At 39.7% G+C, this 22821-nt stretch overlaps 1 protein-coding gene across 1 annotated transcript in view; it reads left to right on the top strand.

Annotated features, from left to right (window-relative positions):
- Window positions 1-22821, top strand: part of LOC106604166 (protocadherin-11 X-linked) — a 228462-nt gene that overhangs the window by 113528 nt on the left and 92113 nt on the right. Inside the window, exons 4-5 of the mRNA XM_014198585.3 lie at window positions 1031-1090; window positions 13065-13100. Of these exons, the coding sequence (XP_014054060.1) occupies window positions 1031-1090; window positions 13065-13100 (96 nt within the window). The remainder of the gene's footprint in view (window positions 1-1030; window positions 1091-13064; window positions 13101-22821) is intronic.

Genomic DNA, 22821 nt, shown 5'->3' with positions numbered 1-22821 from the left:
CCCCCTGTTGTGAGTGGTTCTATATTCCTGTTGTGAGTGCAAAGGCATAGGTTTCCCTTGAACAGTGGGGGGACAACAACATTTACTTCCTAGTGATTCTGAGGGAGGGGGGGGGGCACTGACATTGCAAAGATCCAATCAATCCCAATGTCCTTTGTGAATATGTGCTACTGTGAATCTGCATCCCAAATATACATCATATTCTCTATTCATTGCACCCATATGTAGTTCACTAAATAGGGAATAGGTTGCCATTTGGGACAGAGACTGTGTACATGCAATTACACCCCACCATATCCTGTTGACAGTTTTTTTCATTTGTTCCTCAGGTCGTTTCAAGATGCTTTTTTTTTTAAATATTTTTTTTGCTGCAATTGTGCATCTCGCATAATCACGAACAGCAGGACCATCTGTTGTTGGCTTGCCGACATACCTTAGCAGATTATTTTAATGCTGTTTTCTTGTATCTGAATAACGCATCACTGTATTAACAAAATGATAATCATCTGACTATAAGGTCTGTGTTGTAAGTAGTAGGTCCATGTGTTATGTGGAATCATCTGACTGCTAAAGGAGGTTTGTAATCTTTCCAGAAAAGATAATGGGAATAGAAAACATCATAACAAAATATCAACACATTATTATATCCTGAGAATAAAAAAAAGTAAGATTATACTCTCAAGATAAAGATTTACAGTACGACCATAGGCTACAGTGCAGTTTTATTCCTGGATTATGAAAAGGCTAAAACCTGCCTGGTGCTGTAGTAGGGTCACTTAAGCACGGTATGGTCGAGAGAATAACGGAGAGAAAATAAGCAGCATCTACTGTTTGTCCCAAATGGCATCCTTATTCCCTATATAGTGCACTACTTTTGACCACAGGCCTATGGGCCCTGGTCAAAAGTAGTGCACTATATAGGGAATAGGGTGTCATTTGGGACACACACCTACTGTCACAAATAGTGTTGTGTTGGAAATGGCCCTCCAGAGAAAGCATGATTCTGATAATGTGTTTTTCTATCTTGTAGAATCAGGGCCAGACACCAGAGAAGTCCTTCAGCTCAGTCGCATCTACTTGTCCCCATAAGGTAAGCTCTTCCTAGACCTATACAGGATACAGTATATTACTGTATATAAACCTATACAGGATACAGTATATTACTGTATATAAACCTATACAGGATACAGTATATTACTCTATATAAACTTATACAGGATACAATATATTACTGTATATAAACCTATACAGGATACAATATATTACTGTATATAAACCTATACAGGATACAGTATATTACTCTATATAAACTTATACAGGATACAATATATTACTGTATATAAACCTATACAGGATACAATATATTACTGTATATAAACCTATACAGGATACAGTATATTACTGTATATAAACCTATACAGGATACAATATATTACTCTATATAAACCTATACAGGACACAATATATTACTGTATATAAACCTATACAGGATACAATATATTACTGTATATAAACCTATACAGGATACAGTACATTACTGTGTATAAACCTATACAGGATACAGTATATTACTCTATATAGACCTATACAGGACACAATATATTACTGTATATAAACCTATACAGGATACAATATATTACTCTATATAGACCTATACAGGACACAATATATTACTGTATATAAACCTATACAGGATACAGTATATTACTCTATATCAGTGGCGGTCAGTGCTGTTTAAGATGAGGGAGGACCATTATTTTTTGCATGAGCATGGCCTTATTTCTATTACAGCATATTGGATGACTGTCATTCATATTCCATTCACCCAGTTCAATGTAACATTGAAAGGTTTAGGCTACTACATGATACTCAAATTTTGCCTGTACCCATCATGAGGTTGATACAACCTAGCCTATGAATGAAAGTTTACGACGTCGCTGCACACAGGTCGAGAGACACATTTGAGGAGACAGACAGTGAGTGACATTCAATACCTCCTTGCACATTCTTGCCTGCATCTAGCTTATTTAGGGTGTAATCATTAGTCCAACAGTTGCAAACGAGAGTTTCTTTTGGAAAAATTCAGGTATGTTTATACCTGTTTTGTTCCGTTTGCTTCCGTTTAAGAAACGTTTTTCAACGAACCGGCGCAATGAATACACCCCTGATCACGCGTAAACACAGTTCACACTCATAACAGCCACGTTATATTCCTTCTCTTCCCTTCGCTTGTGGACTTCAATGTACAAAACATCAGCTTTATGCGACCAGGCGAAAAAAAACTTTCCAATCCAAACCTCTACAAACAGCCTACATCGTTGTTACCATATTAGCTAAAGTAACGTTAATGTACAGTCAGTAAGCAGTTACACAGGTGGGCCCGGTGGCAATAAATTAGTAATACCACAAGCTTACCTTGACATGGAAGAGTTCTGGTGTTGTGTTGGAAAGCATCTCTCTGTTTGAGCAGTGTAGGCTAAACTAGCTTGCTGTATATGCTAGCTAAGTAAGTGAAACTGAAAGTAAAAAAAAAAAAAGATGAAATCTCTCTCTCTATTTCTCTCTTCCTTCTCCTTCATTTAGGAAAACATTTATTTGTTCAAAACTATAGAACTATTATCTTTCTCTCTCTTTGAGTGAACAACTCACCACATTTTATACACTGCAGTGCTAGCTAGCATTAGTTTATGCTTTCAGTGTTATATTAATTCTCTGATCATTTGATTGGGTTGACAACATGTCAGTTCATGCTGCAAGAGCTCTGATAGGTTGGAGGACGTCCTCCGGAAGTTGTCATAATTGTAAGTCTATGGAAGGGGGTGAGAACCATGAGCCTCCTATGTTTTGTATTGAAGTCAATGTACCAAGAGGAGGACGGAAGCTAGCTGTCCTCCAGCTACACCATCATGCTATCCTACAGAGTGCTGTTGAGGCTACTGTAGACCTTTGCAAAATAGTGTGTTTGAATTAGTTATTTGGTGACATGTGACTATATTTAGTATAGTTTTATCTGAACATTTTTACTTTTTAAATGTTTTACCATTTTAATTTGAATTTGAATTGTATTCACTGAGGAGGATTGTCCTCCTCTTCCTCCTCTGAGGAGCCTCCACTGCTCTATATAGACCAATAGAATACAGTAAATTACTCTATATAAACCTATACAGGATACACTATATTACTCTATATAAACCTATACAGGATACAGTATATTACTCTAAATAAAAGTATGTAGGATTCAGTATATTACTCTATATAAACCTATGCAGCATAGAGTATATTTCACGATATAAACGTATACAAGATACAGTATATTACTGTATATAGACCTATACAGGATACAATATATTACTCTATATAAACCTATACAGGTCATAGTATATTACTCTATATAAACCTATACAGGATACAATATATTACTCTATATATACCTATACAGGTCATAGTATATTACTCTATATAAACCTATACAGGATACAGTATATTACTCTATATATAAACCTATACAGGTCATAGTATATTGCTCTAAATAAACCTATACAGGATACAGTATTTTACTCTATATAAACCTATACAGGATACAGTATATTACTCTATATAAACCTCTACAGTATACAGTATATTACTCTATATATACATAGTATACAGGATACAGTATATTACTCTATATAAACCTCTACAGTATACAGTATATTACTCTATATATACATAGTATACAGGATACAGTATATTACTCGATATATATAAACCTATACAGGATACAGTATATTACTCTATATTAACCTATACAGGATACAGTATATTTTGTCTACATACTTCTATATGTATATTGTAAAGCTGGATTTCTGTTGTTCGCTGATGGATGTTTAACTAATACAATGTAAAATCATATTCTTCCTGTTAAATTGTGTTAATGACACCCACACTCGTTATTTTGTTGCAATTAAGAATTACTCCTCACACTAAACAAATGTAAATTAGAATTAGCATATATCTGACATGATATGAGAATGTGAAATGTATTCAAATAATTTTCCCACTAGGCTATGATGAGTAAAAAATCCACCATCCTCCAGGCTTATTCAAGTAATCATCACACAGTTAGTGTAAACTAACTTTACACTTGACTCATGCCACTGCTTCTACTTGTGAACGCGATAATGTGCGATGTAGTGAAATCTTCTCACGTCTTCCAGTTCACTTAAGAAAAAAGTGTCAAAATGCACATGTCCTTTTATGGTTGAATGGCACGGTCAAGAGTTATAAAAAAAATAAAAAAAAAACACTCCAGTCAAGAATAAGTCGTGTTAAAAAAGAAACTCAGTTGAGAGGGCAGTCTGACAGCCTGTCATCGTGTGGCCAGCTGAAACTACACCTCTTTTCAGCCTAAAAACTACAATCTGGAATTGGAAAACAACTAAATTGTGGCTCGCCACTTGTTTCGGTATACAGCTGAGAGACGGGGCTAGGGAAATGTACAACCTCTCATATTCATAGACAACACTCTAGATGCAATGACTGACACTCCGATGTATAGATTTAACAATATTCTGAAGCTATGCACTATTCCTTTTTATGTTGTAAACAATGGAGAAAAACCCCTAATATTCTGGGTTATGATAAAGTTACTGACAGTTGTGATACACTCACAAGGCACTTATAATTTATATTCTTCAAGAATATCAATGGCAAAAAAAAAAAAAATCTCAAATTGAAATGACCAATGAACAGCTAGGTTCCCAAATCCCAGACTGCACCTTTAATGCTCGGACAGCTTTCTAAAGTGACTCTTGTGCCATTGAAAGCTGCCGACTGGATGCTATATCGTCGCGTGTCTGACTGCGTTTGACAGTAAATAATACAACACGATACTGTCCCTGTCATTGGGAAATAATGAGCGAGGCAATCGGCTTTGTCCTGAGTCAGTCGACACAAAAACAACACTGAAAGCACCGCCACGTCCTTCACATGGTCTTGAACTGTAACCGCTCATAGTGAGATCACCTCTAATCAGACGAGCTCAGCGATATTGATGTCATTGGGTCGCATCCCAAATGGTACCCTATTCCCTCTGTAGTGCACTACTGTTGACTATATAGGGGAAAGGGGGTCATTTGAGACAGACATTATGTGAAAGTCTATGGCCACTATTTAAGGAATAGGGTGCCATGGGCCTAGGTCAAATGTAGTGCATTATATAGGGAATAGGGTGCCATGGGCCTTGGTCAAATGTAGTGCATTATATAGGGAATAGGGTGCCATGGGCCTAGGTCAAATGTAGTGCATTATATAGGGAATAGGGTGCCATGGGCCTTGGTCAAATGTAGTGCATTATATAGCGAATAGGGTGCCATGGGCCTAGGTCAAATGTAGTGCATTATATAGCGAATAGGGTGCCATGGGCCTAGGTCAAATGTAGTGCACTATATAGGGAATAGGGTGCCATGGGCCTTGGTCAAATGTAGTGCATTATATAGGGAATAGGGTGCCATGGGCCTTGGTCAAATGTAGTGCATTATATAGCGAATAGGGTGCCATGGGCCTTGGTCAAATGTAGTGCATTATATAGGGAATAGGGTGCCATGGGCCTTGGTCAAATGTAGTGCATTATATAGGGAATAGGGTGCCATGGGCCTTGGTCAAATGTAGTGCATTATATAGGGAATAGGGTGCCATGGGCCTTGGTCAAATGTAGTGCATTATATAGGGAATAGGGTGCCATGGGCCTTGGTCAAATGTAGTGCACTATATAGGGAATAGGGTGCCATTGGCCCTGGTCAAATGTAATGCACTATATAGGGAATAGGGTGTCATTTCAGATGCAAACTAAGTCACATTGGCATATCACCAGGAATAATCTGCATGCATATACTGTCCTTGAGATTTTAGGAAGTGTTTGCAATGTCCCATGTCACCTCTCTCATCAGCCATCTCTCCTTGAAACAGCTGATCTGGACTGATGTAATAGAATGAAGCAACGAACGCCACTTTGACTGCTATACCAGTGGAACACATGTTCACGTCTCGTCCACCCACATTATTCTCCATGATCCGGATACACAGGGCAATACACACAGAGCAGAGAGAGAACACAGGGCCAGCAGGGTAATATACTGTCACTCAGCTACATTACACACAGAGCAGAGAGAGAACACAGGGCCAGCAGGGTAATATACTGTCACTCAGCTACATTACACACAGAGCAGAGAGAACACAGGGCCAGCAGGGTAATATACTGTCACTCAGCTACATTACACACAGAGCAGAGAGAGAACACAGGGCCAGCAGGGTAATATACTGTCACTCAGCTACATTACACACAGAGCAGAGAGAGAACACAGGGCCAGCAGGGTAATATACTGTCACTCAGCTACATTACACACAGAGCAGAGAGAGAACACAGGGCCAGCAGGGTAATATACTGTCACTCAGCTACATTACACACAGAGCAGAGAGAGAACACAGGGCCAGCAGGGTAATATACTGTCACTCAGCTACATTACACACAGAGCAGAGAGAGAACACAGGGCCAGCAGGGTAATATACTGTCACTCAGCTACATTACACACAGAGCAGAGAGAGAACACAGGGCCAGCAGGGTAATATATTGTCACTCAGCTACATTACACACAGAGCAGAGAGAGAACACAGGGCCAGCAGGGCAATATACTGTCACTCAGCTACATTACACACAGAGCAGAGAGAGAACACAGGGCCAGCAGGGTAATATACTGTCACTCAGCTACATTACACACAGAGCAGAGAGAGAACACAGGGCCAGCAGGGTAATATACTGTCACTCAGCTACATTACACACAGAGCAGAGAGAGAACACAGGGCCAGCAGGGCAATATACTGTCACTCAGCTACATTACACACAGAGCAGAGAGAACACAGGGCCAGCAGGGTAATATACTGTCACTCAGCTACATTACACACAGAGCAGAGAGAGAACACAGGGCCAGCAGGGTAATATACTGTCACTCAGCTACATTACACACAGAGCAGAGAGAACACAGGGCCAGCAGGGTAATATACTGTCACTCAGCTACATTACACACAGAGCAGAGAGAGAACACAGGGCCAGCAGGGTAATATACTGTCACTCAGCTACATTACACACAGAGCAGAGAGAGAACACAGGGCCAGCAGGGTAATATACTGTCACTCAGCTACATTACACACAGAGCAGAGAGAGAACACAGGGCCAGCAGGGTAATATACTGTCACTCAGCTACATTACACACAGAGCAGAGAGAGAACACAGGGCCAGCAGGGTAATATACTGTCACTCAGCTACATTACACACAGAGCAGAGAGAGAACACAGGGCCAGTAGCGTAATATACTGTCACTCAGCTACATTATACACAGAGCAGAGAGAGAACACAGGGCCAGCAGGGCAATATACTGTCACTCAGCTACATTATACACAGAGCAGAGAGAACACAGGGCCAGCAGGGTAATATACTGTCACTCAGCTACATTATACACAGAGCAGAGAGAGAACACAGGGCCAGCAGGGTAATATACTGTCACTCAGCTACATTACACACAGAGCAGAGAGAGAACACAGGGCCAGCAGGGTAATATACTGTCACTCAGCTACATTACACACAGAGCAGAGAGAGAACACAGGGCCAGCAGGGTAATATACTGTCACTCAGCTACATTACACACAGAGCAGAGAGAGAACACAGGGCCAGCAGGGCAATATATTGTCACTCAGCTATGTTACACAAAGAGTATACAGAGTAGACTATCCTCTGGGGTCTGAACATTTTTAATCCTTTGTATTCCATTGACACACCCATGCATCAACCCACGTAACATAATAACAAAATCCCCATCAGAAATGTCAATTTAAGCTAGAGATATCAGGTGTTTTCCATTGACTGAGTCTAAATCCACCGGCATTCTGCATCTGCCATGGAAGGAGGCCGAGCCTTCTCTAAAAAATGTCTGTAGCGCGGTCTGAGTCACGGGACTCGTTTCAAGTTGGCAATGCTGATGTGCCAATTTCTGTCTGTAGCAGCCGAACGGTTTGGCATACATATAATTAATGCCACTCTGGAAAGGGGAGTCTCTCGTGAATACGATGGTGTTCTCCGTTTTGCTCTACGACCCCCACAAGTGTCACAGGACTTGTCTGAAGGTAACCCATTCAAACGAATGGAAGCATGGAGGTAGTTTTGTGCCCCTCAAAATAAGGTGTTAAATATGAGTAAAACACAGGTTTACTACATTCCTGAGCGTTCTTATATCTCTTAGATATAGGACAGACACTTCAAAACCTTATTCCTTATGATTAATTGTTTTAGTGTATCAATACACCTAGTCATGACGAAGATACAGGTGTCTTTCCTAACTCAGTTGCCAGAGAGTAAGGAAACTGCTCAGGGATTTCACCATGAGGTCAATGGTGACTTTAAAACAGTTACAGAGTTTATGAATGTCTTATTAATTTATGAATGTCTTATTCAATGCGATTCTATGGGCTATAGCATGATTTTTTTTTTCAAATATGTTTTTATATATATATATATATATTTAGACCTAAAGGAGTCCTAAAATTAAAAATCAAATAGCTACATGCCAACCGCCCCCACCCACCCCTCACCCCTCTGACTATCCTCTAAGGTCTGAACATTGTTAAACTACTGACTATCCTCTGGGGTCTGATCCTTATTAAACTACAATAATAACTCAAATTAAATGCATGGTCCCTCCACCAACCCACCCTCTCTTATTCAAACCCATTTCATCTTCTCTATTTGGTGTCTTCTTGCTAAAAATCTAAAAACTCACAGAGAGAATCAGTGAATAATTGAACGGTGAAACCCCTCCTCAGAGCGTGACAAGGGCGAGGGGTGAAGCTATAATATTTGTAGAAGAAATCATATTGTAAGACATTGCAAACAGCTGAAGAGGATTCTGAATAACACTATTTTAAGGATGTTTTTCTCCTTTCGGGCACAAAATATTCAATAATGAAATGACTCCATATTTTGTACTACATCTTCAATAATGAAATGTCTCCATGTTCTGTGTATAGTGTAACAGCGGAGGCAGATAGCAGATGGTTGGTGTGATGGAAGGGGACTGGTTCATCCACCTCTCCCTGTATGGGGTTACATGCCTAACCCTATCACTGCCAGGTTCATGAAATTACAATGGCAAACAAAATCATTACACATCCCACCTTGTGAGACCATAACAGCATCACAAATAGCAACCTATTACACTTTATAGTGCACTTCTTTTGACCAGGTTCCCTAGGGCTCTGGTCAAAAGTAGTTCACTATAAAGGGAAAAGGGTCCCATTTGGGAAACATCACATGATGTCGTGCAGGGTTTTTTCTTTCTTTGAATAGCAAACATGATGTGTGGTCCTGGTATCCATGCTGCTGACACCTTATTTATCTAGCATGCTTGGTCAGTCCACTATGCAATATACGAGAGCATTATAGCTGTTTAGCATACAGTGGAGTAGTATCCTAGTATGAATTTATGCAATGTTCATGTGAAGTGCATTTTATAAAGTTTTTATTAAAGTTTACAACTTTACATCAAACTTTACATATTTTTACATCAGCTTTACAGATACCCGGCCTAAACCCCAAAGAACAAAACACATAGAGGCAGATGTTTATTCACCATACATAATCTCTGTATAACATGTCTATGTATAGACTGTTGTCAGGGTATTAATGCCAGGGAAACCTGCTGGTGAATTGGCATATCTTAAATAAAGATTCATACAGTTTAATAAAAATGCAATGCCTCCAGCACAATTATGGGGTATTGTGTGTAGGTTGATGAGGAATTTGTTTTATTTAATCAATTTTAGAATAAGGCTGTAACATAACAAAATGTGGAAAAAGACGGTGTCTGAATACTTTCCAACAGCACTGTAGATAGCGTATGCGACCCTGAACAATTTCTGCAGCAGCGAAAGTGCTTCTTGTTGTTCATATTAAATCTACAGACTGTAAGTGATGTCAATCACTATGTTTTATGTATTATTTAGTGAAGCTGAATGGAGAGACACAATTCATCCTTGTACCTCTCGGAGTTGTACCCACACATTTGTTGATATAAAGCGAAAGACAAGACGAGTGTCAAGGTTGGAATAAATTGGGATCTAGATGCAGAACAGCACAATGAGCTCTGGTGTTTTTAATCAATTATTTATCCAATATTTTAATTATCTGAAAGCTGAGAATGATCAAAGCTGCGGTTCGAGCCCCACTGCCTTTGCTCACTAAGACACTCTTCTACTGCTTTGATGTGGGTACATGCACTTATCTCCATCTCTGTGCCAGGCATGGCTGTGGGTGCTTGGAAACCAGTGGTCTGGAGGGGCTTATAGATGGAGAGGAGAGGGTCAGCGACCCAGCACTACACAGAAGGATCACATATTATTCTCTCCTGTAAACTGTGATATACAATATACATAGGTTAGAAAACTAAGGCTACTTTAAGGTCATCTTTTCAAGAACTTTCTCTGTTCAACTGTGTTGCTCTATCACACATTTAATTGGTTGGTGAGGTCTGTAACGCAAAGCTATTTACATCGTGAAATGTTGAATAGAACATAGTACCAAAGGAATGTACCGTAGCTGTTTGACTGCTAGGTCCGGTTCACAATGTAAATAAAACACCACTTCAAACAACGTTGACAAGTACAGAACTTCAGCTCCTAACTTTGTCTTCATGTTTGACGCATTAAATAATATATATATATATATTTTTTTTTTATAAAATCAGGTTTCAGTCTCAATGGCAAGACAATATTAACGCTAGCTAAGTGGACCAACTACAGCCCAACTAATTCTCTGAGGGGATCCAGTTAAACTGATCTAGCTACCTAATGTTAGACTAGAATGAGGTAATCAGACTAGCTTTAGATGTTCTATAAACAGGAAGTTCAGATCAATCAAACGTCTTCTCTACAACCAACACATCTCTTCTGGCATAATACTACCACAGTTCCTTTCGTGGTTTGACCAGTTATTTGCTAATTAATTTGGGTTGATTACTCTTTTCTTACTCTGCCCGAGGAAGGATTGTCACTTGGCAGCATTCACCCTCATTAACAACTTAATAATTTACGGGGCAATCATCTTAAAAAGACATTTTGAACTTCTATCCCATTTACCTCTATACCCTAAAGGATAAAACTATTTATATCCATCCTCCAACGCATCCAACCTCAGAAAAGAGTGACTGAGTCGCAAATGGTCCCCTATTCCTTACATAGTGCACTGCCTTATGGGTCCAATATAGCGCAATATATTTAGGGGATAGGGTGTCGTTTGGGATGCTGGCAGTCTTCCGACGGCTTATTGACATTTTCCATTACTGGGCTGCACATACATATGGTCTTCTGGCTAGCCAGACCGCAGGCTCAGTCGCATTTATGAATGTTAACAGGTTGCTCTATTTTTCACTGCTGTGAGACAATAACACAGTTGAACTTGACCAAAGCATTTTCATCGTTCTCCTGCAAATTAGTTTTTGCATAGGCTATAGGAAATGCATAGCTTGGCATGAAGTTTTCACCAGTATCATTTAAACTGTAATAGACAGTGCTTGCCTGTTAGCTTGTTGCTATATTACGCCACTTATTTGTGACCTAACAAGACACATGTTTCAATGTCAGGGATATTGTGTTAAAAACACAGACTAAAAATAGTGTTATAAAACACAGACTGCAGACACTCACAGCTCCATTGTCCTTCAGTGAACAAAGTGTGATCTCTTGATTTGTTGACATATTACTACGCTTTCTGTATAAATATACTCACTTACTAGTTCCTGTTCATCATTCACATTAGTGGGGTGATTTCTTGATGTGTTGATAACGTACTTTTTGTTCATCATTTCACCTCAGTCAGTAACCCTCTCAGCTTGTCCTTCTCATCAATGTTTCCCATTCAACCTCAGACATCAATCAGTAACCCTCTCAGCTTGTCTTTCTCTTTCAATGTTTCCCTTCACCCTCAGACCTCAATCAGTAACCCTCTCAGCTTGTCTTTCTCTTTCAATGTTTCCCTTCACCCTCAGACCTCAGTCAGTAACCCTCTCAGCTTGTCTTTCTCTTTCAATGTTTCCCTTCACCCTCAGACCTCAGTCAGTAACCCTCTCAGCTTGTCTTTCTCATCAATGTTTCCCTTCACCCTCAGACCTCAGTCAGTAACCCTCTCAGCTTGTCTTTCTCTTTCAATGTTTCCCTTCACCCTCAGACCTCAGTCAGTAACCCTCTCAGCTTGTCTTTCTCTTTCAATGTTTCCCTTCACCCTCAGACCTCAGTCAGTAACCCTCTCAGCTTGTCGACAGTCAGTCAGATGTTGTCGCCATTGCAACCTCAGATCTCCCTCAGTCACGTGGTCAGATTATTATACACAGCACAAAGAAAACAACATTGGTGATAAACAATTAAAATACTGTTATATCTCTCTCTAAACTGTTATCTGGTCCCCTGGAAGAAGAGACTCTATTCTGCAGCCTTGTGGGCTTCTTTGTTCCCAATTTAGAAGCTTGACACTGTTTATTGTTCATTTTTGATGCTTCATTTGATATTCAGTGCTCTTTCACCGCTGACATGCCAACACATCTTTATCGGTGTCAGTTATTATTGTCTTGTGTTGTCGTGGTGATGTCAGGTTCTGCATTGAACATATGTTACATTTTCTTATGAGGGTGTATTATCTAACTGAGCAGTATAACAATTTGACTTATAACAGCCTTCGTTCTCTCCCTAAGAAATCAATACAGATCTGAAGTCTCCATTCTATCTGAAACAGAAAGCCATCTTTGAGCGTGTAGATGAACTTTGACCTGCTTATATCATAAACATTTATCGGAGCGTTTTCCAACAACAACCAGGAAAAATAATATTTCACATCGATTGTGTCCCTGAAGATGACATTCCATATGAACCATCTTTAAGGCTTGACTCTTTAATTACAGATAAAATCAATACTGTGGTTGAATGCAGTGTAATCATGAATAGTATACAATGACTTTTTTTTCTTCCCCCCCCACCATGTGTTATTACAGGAGGGTTGTCTTCTCAGCAAGATAACATCTGCAAACGTAAGTCTAACAGTACTGCATGCCATTTTTCTTAACCATTTCCCCACAATGCATTTTCTCAGCCATTTACTTTATTCATCTTTATATTTATCTTGCCAAAGGCAAACAACTCCGGACGTGGAACCATTTCATGTGTACATGTTGGAGTTCCATGCCATGTTCTATGTCCATGAACCTTACCTGTCAGTTTAACTTTGAAACTAACAACAAGACGGCTGATAAAAATTCGAATGATGCATTAAACAAACAGGTTAATTGTAAGGGCAGAGTTGTTATTTTGATTGTTTAGTCATTAGTCAGGTCAATTAAATACAAGTAGCTTCAACCAAAATGCATTCGTTTTAAGCAGATGTCACTTTGTGAGTTGTTTGTAAGGTGTTATATTCGTCTTGTCTTGCATGCATGGGTAATTCTTTAATTGTCATGAAAGGACACTCTTCTTCACAAGAATGTTGTTTCCTTCACGGGCTGCTTTGTACCACGTCAAAGCCCTGAAGGTGCAGCATGCATCCAATTCAGTTCTTGAAATTGAAGTGTTCTGTTCTCTGTTTGGATTGCTGATGTTTTGGTTTACAATTTAAAGTTTTCTGTAAGACTCAGCGATGTAGAAACAACGTTCTTTTCAAATTCTCTCAGTTTCTCTACGTTTGATGGCACAGCTCTCTACCTGGCTTGTTCCTACGGCAACAAAAGAGACAGAACCCTTTTTTCACCCAACTCTTACGGCAGCCAGACCACATAACAGCAAATGGAATTATACTGCAACACATGACCTTCATGTCTTCTCTTACCTTTCATCTATTTTTCACTTTCGTTTTCTTACAATAAATCTATTTTTCTCATATATTGTATATCGCAACACTTAACCCAGGCCTTGGAGTTCAGTTCACTGAATTCTGTTCTGTATGTAAAGCCTTGAGCTTGTCACTATGTGACTGACAGCGTTGCACCCCGGCCTCCTGCAAGACCCACCACAATACTGTGTTAACCCTTTGAACTGAAGTCTTGCCTTCAGCTTGGGGAGCTAATTATCCAGGTCTCAGTCAAGGTTACTCATCTCGTGACTGGCTCACTGACCCTTCCTCCATTACATAGTTGTCATGGCCAGAACGTTAACGATGAAGTAATTACAGTCCTGACAAGAAAAATTGATATTCATATGAATCATATAAAAGTGATGCATTACACAATATTTAACAAGGACAACGGTTTCCTCAGGCTTCATCTCAACCGTACATTGCAGGGATGCAGAGTGCAAAATATTATTGTTTTACAACTGAGCAGGCTTGCACTATGATCTGGACTGTGGACAGACTGTTGTTGGTGAATAGTGTTCTGGTTTAATTTGCCATGTTTCAGATTCTACTTCCTGTTTAACTGTAGTAGATCAATACATAGTTCCTATATATATATATATATATATATATATATATATATATATATATATATATATATATTTTTTTTTTTAAATAGTCCTGTCTAAAAGTATTCATACCCTTTTGCCTTTTTCCACATTGTATTGAGTTACAGCCTGAAATTAAAATTGATTTAATTTCGATTTTATGTCACTGGCCTACACACAATACCAATTAATGTCAAAAGTGGAATTATGCTTTTAGAAATTGTTACAAATTAATTAAAAATGAAAAGCTTAAATGTCTTGATTCAATAAATAATCAACTCTTTAGTTATGGCAAGCCTAAATACATTCAGGAGTAAAAATGTGCTTAACAAGTCACATAATAAGTTGCATGGACTCACTCTGTGTGTAATAACAGTGTTTAACATGATTTGTTAATGACTACCTCATCTCTGACAAACCACACATACAGCTGTCTGTAAGGTCCCTCAGTCGAGCAGTGCATTTCAAATACAGATTCAACCACAAAGACCAGAGAGGTTTTCCAATGCCTCACAAAGAAGGGCACCTATTGGTAGATGGGTAAAAAAAAATCTATGTATATAGTATATATCCCTTTCAACATGAAGTACACTTTGGATGGTGTATCAATAAACCCAGTCACTACAAGGATACAGGAGTCCTTCCTAACTCAGTTACCGGAGAGGAAGGAAACCCCTCAGTGATTTCACAATGAAGCCAATGTCGACTTTAAAACAGTTGCAGAGTTTAATGACTGTGACAGGAGAAAACTGAAGATGGCTCAACAAGATTGTAGTTACTCCACAATACTAAGCTAAATGACAGAATGAAAACAAGGGACAGAACAGAAATATTCCAAAATATGCATCCTGTTTGCAAAAAGGCACTAAAGTTAAACTGCAAAAAAATGTGGCAAAGAAAGGAACTTCATGCCCTGAATACAAAGTGTTATGTTTGGAGCAATACAACACAACACATCACTGACTACCATTCTTTATATTTTCAAGCATGGTGGTGGCTGCATCATGTTATGGGTATGCTTGTCATCGACAAGGACTAGGGAGTTATTTTAGGATAAAAATAAACGGAATAGAACTAAGCAAAGGCTAAATCTTAGAGGAAAACCTGGTTCAGTCTGTTTTCTAATGGACACTGGAAGACAAACTCACATTTCAGCAGAACAATAACCTAAAACACAAAGCCAAATGTACACTGGAGTTGCTTACCAAGATGACATTGAATGTTCCTGAGGGGCCTAGTTACAGTTTTGACTTAAATCTGCTTGAAAATCTATGGCAGGATTTGAAAATGGCTGTTTAACAATGATTAACAACCAACTTGACAGAACTTGAAGGATTGTTTTAATAATGTGGAAATATTGTACAATCCAGGTGTGCAATGCTCTTATAGATTTACCCAGAAAGACTCACAGCTGTAATCGCTGCCAAAGGTGATTCTAACATGTATTGACTCAGGGGTGTGAATGCTTCTGTAAATTAAATATAAATTTTTTTCATTTTCAATAAATGTGCAGATATTTATAAAAACATTTTTTCACTTTGTCATTATGGTGTGTTGTGTGTAGATGGGTGAGAAAAACATATATTTAATCAATTTTGAATTCAAGCTGTAGCACAACTCATGGTTACTACATGATTCCATATGTGTGATTTCACATATGTTATTTCATAGTTTTCATAGTTTTGATGTCTTCACTATTATTGTACAATTCTACAATGTAGAAAATAGTACAAAAAAAGAAAAACCCTTGAATGAGTAGGTGTTCTAAAACTTTTGACCGGTAGTGTATATTTACATGTATCTCTATCTATCTATCTATCTATCTATCTATCTATCTATCTATCTATCTATCTATCTATCTATCTATCTATCTATCTATCTATCTATCTATCTATCTATCTATCTATCTATCTATCTATCTATCTATCTATCTATCTATCTATCTATCTATCTATCTATCTATCTATCTATCTATCTATCTATCTATCTATCTATCTATCTATCTATCTATCTATCTATCTATCTATCTATCTATCTATCTATCTATCTATCTATCTATCTATCTATCTATCTATCTATCTATATATCTATCTATCTATATCTACTCTATAACTCTTAATATATATATTTATATCTATACCTATATCAAACGACCACCCCTCATCACTGACAAACACTCCCTAAAACACTTCTGCGGGCAGGCCTTTCTAATCGACCTGGCCGGGGGATCCTGGAAGGGTATTGACCTCATCCCGTCAGTCGAGGATGCCTGGTCGTTCTTTAAAAGTAATTTCCTCACCATCACCTTAAATAAGCATGCCCCTTTCAAAAAATGTAGAACTAAGAACAGATATAGTCCTTGGTTCACTCTAGACCTGACTTCCCACGACCAGCACAAAAACATCCTGTGGCGGACTGCACTAGCATCGAATTGTCCCCACGATATGCAACTTATCAGGGAAGTCGGGAACCAATACACGCAGTCAGTCAGGAAAGCAAAGAATAGCTTTTTCAAACAGAAATTTGCATCCTGTAGCTGTAACTCCAAAAAGTTTTGGGACACTGTAAAATCCATGGAGAATAAGAGCACCTCCACCCAGCTTCCCACTGCACTGAGGCTAGGTAACACTGTCACCACCGATAAATCCACAATAATCGAGAATTTCAATAAGCATTTCTCTGCGGCTGGCCATGCTTTCCTCCTGGCTACCCCAACCCCAGCCAACAGCTTCGCCCCCCCCCCCCTGCAGATACTTGCCCAAGCCTCCCCAGCTTCTCCTTCAACCAAATCCAGATTGCAGATGTTCTGAAAGAGCTGCAAAACCTGGACCCGTACAAATCAGCTGGGCTAGACAATCTGGAACCTCTCTTTCTAAAATTATCCGCTGCCATTGTTGTAACCCCTATTACCAGTCTGTTCAACCTCACTTTCGTATCATCCGAGATCCCTAAAGATTGAAAAGCTGCCGTGGTCATCCCACTCTTCAAAGGGGGTGACACTCTAGACCCAAACTGTTATAGACCTATATCCATCCTGCCCTGCCTGTCTAAAGTCTTCGAAAGCCAAGTTAATAAACAGATCATTGACCATTTCGATTCCCACCGTACCTTCTCCGCTGTGCAATCCAGTTTCCGAGCTGGTCACGGGTGTACCTCAGCCACGCTCAAGGTACTAAACGATATCATAACCGCCATCGATGAAAGACAGTACTGTGCAGCCGTCTTCATTGACCTGGCCAAGGCTTTCGACTCTGTCAATCACTGTATTCTTATCGGCAGAATCAACAGCCTTGGCTTCTCAAATGACTGCCTCGCCTGGTTCACCAACTACTTCTCAGACAGAGTTCAGAGTATCAAATCGGAGGGCCTGTTGTCCGGGCCTCTGGCAGTCTCCATGGGGGTACCACAGGGTTCAATTCTCATGCCGACTCTTTTCTCTGTATACATCAATGATATGGCTCTTGCTGCGGGTGATTCCCTGATCCATCTCTACGCAGTTGACACCATTCTGTATACATCTGGCCTTTCTTTGGACACTATGTTAACTAACCTCCAAACGAGCTTCAATGCCATACAACACTCCTTCCGTGGCCTCCAACGGCTCTTAAATGCTAGTAAAACCAAATGCATGCTTTTCAACCTTTCGCTGCCCGCACCCGCCCGCCCGACTAGCATCACTACTCTGGACAGTTATGATTTAGAATATGTGGACAACTACCAATACACAGGTGTTTGGCTAGACTGTAAACTCCCCTTCCAAACTCATATTAAGCATCTCCAATCCAATATCAAATCTAGAGTCGGCTTCTTATTTCGCAACCAAGCCTCCTTCACTCACGCCGCCAAACATACCCTTGTAAAACTGACTATCCTACCGATCCTTGACTTCGGCAATGTCATTTACAAAATAGCTTCCAATACTCTACTCAGCAAACTGGATGCAGTCTATCACAGTGCCATCCGTTTTGTCACCAAAGCCCCTTATATGACCCACCACTGCGACCTGCATGTTCTAGTCTGCTGGCCCTTGCTAAATATTCATCGCCAGACCCACTGGCTCCAGGTCATCTATAAGTCTACGCTAGGTAAAACTCCACCTTATCTCATCTCACTGGTGACGATAATAACACCCACCCATAGCACGCACTCCAGCAGGTATATCTCACTGGTCATCCCCAAAGCCAACACCTACTTTGGCCACCTTTCCTTCCAGTTCTCTGCTGCCAATGATTGGAATGAATTGCAAAAATCGCTGAAGCTGGAGACTTATATTACTCTCACTAACTTTAAACATCAGCTATCTGAGCGTCTAACCGATCGCTGCAACTGTACATAGCCCATCTGTAAATAGCCCACCCAATCTACCTACCTCATCCCCATATTGTTTTATTTACTTTTCTGCTCTTTTGCACACCAGTATCTCTACTTGCACATCATCATCTGCTCATCTATCGCTCCAGTGTTAACCTGCTAAATTGTAATTACTCCGCTACTGTGGCCTATTTATTGCCTTACCTCCTCACGCCATTTGCACACACTGTATATAGACTTTCTTTTTTTCTATTGTGTTATTGACTGTACGCTTGTTTATTCCATGTGTAACTCTGTGTTGTTGTTTGTGTCGCAGTGCTTTGCTTTATCTTGGCCAGGTTGCAGTTGTAAATGAGAACTTGTTCTCAAATAGTCTACCTGGTTGAATAGAGGTGATGTGTATATATATATGTGTGTGTATATATATATATATATATATATATATATATATATATATATATATATATATATATATATATATATATATATATATATATATATATATATATATACATACATACACACACACACAGTATGCAGTACATATATACAGTAAAAGTCAAAAGTTTTGGAACACCTACTCATCCAAGGGTTTTTCTTTATTTTTGCTATTTTTTACATTTTATAATAATAGTGAAGACATCATGTAGTAACCAAAAAAGTGTTAGATTCTTCAAAGTAGCCAACCTTTGCCTTGATTACAGCTTTGCACATGCTTGACATTCTCATAACCAAATTCACCTGGAATGCTTTTCCAAGAGTCTTGAAGAAGTTCCCAACATATGCTGAACACTTGTTGACTGATTTTTTTTCACTCTGCGAAACAACTCTTCCCAAACCATCTCAATTAGGTTGAGGTTGGGTGATTGTGCAGGCCAGGTCATTTGATGCAGCACTCCATCACTCTTCTTCTTGGTCAAATAGCCCTTACACAGCCTGGAGGTGTGTTTTGGGTCATTGTACTGTTAAAAAGCAAATGATAGTCCCACTATGTCACGCCCTGACCATAGAGAGCCTTTCTATTTCTCTACTTGGTCAGGTCAGGGTGTGATTTTGGTTTCTTATTTCTTTGTTTGGCCGGGTATGGTCCCCAATCAGAGGCAGCTGTCTATCGTTGTCTCTGATTGGAGTCTCTGGCACGGTCAGCAGTCCAGAGGCTCCGGCAACGGTCGGCAGTCCAGAGCCTCCTGCAACGGTCGGCAGGCCAAAGCCCCCGGCGACGATCCACGGTCCGGTTCCTCCGGCAACGATCCACGGTCCGGAGCCTCCGGCGACAATCCATGGCCCGGTTCCACGGAAGCGGAGGGATCAGCAAGCAGAGCGGGGTCTACGTCCCGAACCGGAGTCGCCACCGAGGCTAGATGCCCACCCAGACCCTCCCCCATAGAGTCAGGTTTTGCGGCCAGAGTCCGCACCTTTGGGGGGGGGGTGTACTGTCACGCCTTTCTATGTGACAGCCTTTCTATTTCTCTATTTGGTCAGGTCAGGTTGTGATTTGGGTGGGCAATTTAGTTTTCTTATTTCTTTGTTTGGCTGGGTATGGTCCCCAATCAGAGGCAGCTGTCTATTGTTGTCTCTGATTGGGGATCATACTTAGGTAGCCCTTTTTCCCACCTGTGATTGTGGGATCTTGATTTTGTGTAGCTGCCTGCAAGCAGCCCAGAACGTCACATTTCGTTTCCTTTCTGTATTGTTTTTGGTTTCACTTCGACTAAAGGATGTGGAATTCCATGCACGTTGCGCCTTGGCTTATTTACGACAGGGAGTTTGAAGACAGCGATCGTGACACACTAAGCGCAAACCAGATTGGATGGCGTATCGGTGCAGAATGCTGTGGTTGAAATGCTGGTTAAGTGTGCCTTGAATTCAAAGTAAATCACAGACAGTCTCATCAGCTAAGCACCTTCACACCTCCTCCTCCATGGTGGGAACCACACATGCGGAGATCATCCATTCTCCTACTCTGCATCTCACAAAGGACAGATTTCCACCAGTCTAATGTCCATTGCTTGTGTTTCATCGCCCAAGCAAGTCTCTTCTTTTTATTGGTGTCCTTTAGTAGTGGTTTCTTTGCAAAAATTTGACCATGAAGGCCTGATTCATGCATGTCTCCTCTGAACAGTTGATGTTGAGATGTGTAAGTTACTTGAACTCAGTGAAGCATTTATTTGGGCTGAAATCTGAGGTGCAGTTATCTCTAATGAACTTATCCTCTGCAACAGAGGTAACTCTGGGTCTTCCTTTCCTGTGGCGGTCCTTATGAGAGCCAGTTTCATTATTATGCTGTATTGTTCTTTGTGACTGCACTTGAAGAAACGTTCAAAGTTCTTGACATTTTCTGGATTGACTGACCTAAAAGTAATGATGGACTGTCATTTCTCGTTGCTTATTTGAGCTGTTCTTCCTATTATTTGAGCTGTTCTTCCTATTTGGTAAAAGACTTGGTCTTTTACCAAATAGGACTATCTTCTGTATACCACCCCTACCTTGTCACAACACAACTGATCGGCTCAAATGTGTTAAGAAGTAAAGAAATTCCACAAATTAACTTTTAACAGGGCACACCTGTTAATTGAAATGCATTTCAGGTGTCTACCTCATGAAGCTGGTTGAGAGAATGCCAAGAATGTGGAAAGCTGTCATCAAGGCAAAGGGTGGCTACTTTGAAGAATCTCAAATAACACTTTTTTTGCTTACTACATGATTCCATATGTGTTATTTCATAGTTTTGATGTCTTCACTTTTATTATACAATGTAGAAAATACTAAAGAAAAGAAAAACCCTTGAATGAGTAGGTGTGTCAAAACTTTTGACTGGTACTGTATATGTTTTCACAATCAATCAAATCAAAATGTACTTTTATTGTTTAACGCTTTTTGGTTATTACATGATTCCATATGTGTTATTTAACAGTTTTGATTGGGGGTAAAGGGTTAAAGCTCAAAAAGAACAAAAAATTAAATTAAAATTAAAGAGGCACGGAATAAGTTCGAAGAAAAACAAAAAGACAGTTGATGAAAAATCAAAATTTTCCTCAAACAGATTTGTCCAGGTCTAGGTGATGCATCCAGGATGATCACAGCAAATCTGCTTTGATCCACTTGTAAGTGAGCCCAGTTTATCATTCAAAGGGATAAGGGGATTGGAAGGCAGACTGATGTTTATCATGCAACATGGTTTACCTCTCTCTCTCTTTTCTATATTTATGATATTTGGATGTAGAAGTGTATAGGAGAGAGAAGGTAGCTAGGTAACTCATTGAGCTGTATCTTCTCCCTGGTTGAAGTGGTGTATAGTATATCCTACTCTATAGTTTCTCCTCTCCTCCGCATGAAAATACAAGGGATTCCTAATCCCTCACCCCACCGTGAAGCCAGGTCCATCTGCACATTGTCTGGTTCGCTACCAAGAGAGTGGCTTTAGTTTGGATAGGGCTGGCTTGTTATAGAACTTGGCTTCTTTCCTCTGTTGTTTTTTTTTATCTCTCTCTCTATGCACATAGTTTTCAAGGCACTGTTTTATCTGGCAGACTCTGTTTGGTCTTTATATCTCTTACACCAGCTTGTGTTTGTTTTATGGATTTCTGGCATGTTCTTTAGACTACGTAGTAATGCTTTAACAATACGTACACCATGACTGTTGTTGTCGTGTCAATCTTTTCTCTCAACACAACAAAGAAAAAGACCAACCATAAAAAAAAGCACACTGTTAGGAGAAATATGCACTTATTTTCAGCCTCTGTGCAGATTGAAAACTAGATTGATTTATCTTTTTACACCTTTACACAAATTCCATTTGTATAAACATCTGACAGAGATATAAAAACTCCACGCTATCATTATGTCCTAATTATCATGGACAGCTGTTTGTTTGAATCAATTCTGGCTGTCATTGTCAGAGCAGAAAGACTCAAATAAATTAGAAACATGTGGAGAGGAAGTGAGCAGCTGCATTCCAAATGACACCCTATTCCCTTAGGGCCCTGGTCAGGAGTAGTGCGCTATGTA

The sequence above is a fragment of the Salmo salar genome, chromosome 05 (assembly GCF_965601325.2).
Source record: "Salmo salar chromosome 05, fSalSal1, whole genome shotgun sequence".
Classification (NCBI taxonomy): domain Eukaryota; kingdom Metazoa; phylum Chordata; class Actinopteri; order Salmoniformes; family Salmonidae; genus Salmo; species Salmo salar.
Note: the sequence above shows the minus strand (reverse complement) of the source record. Positions and strands in the feature narration are given on the sequence as shown.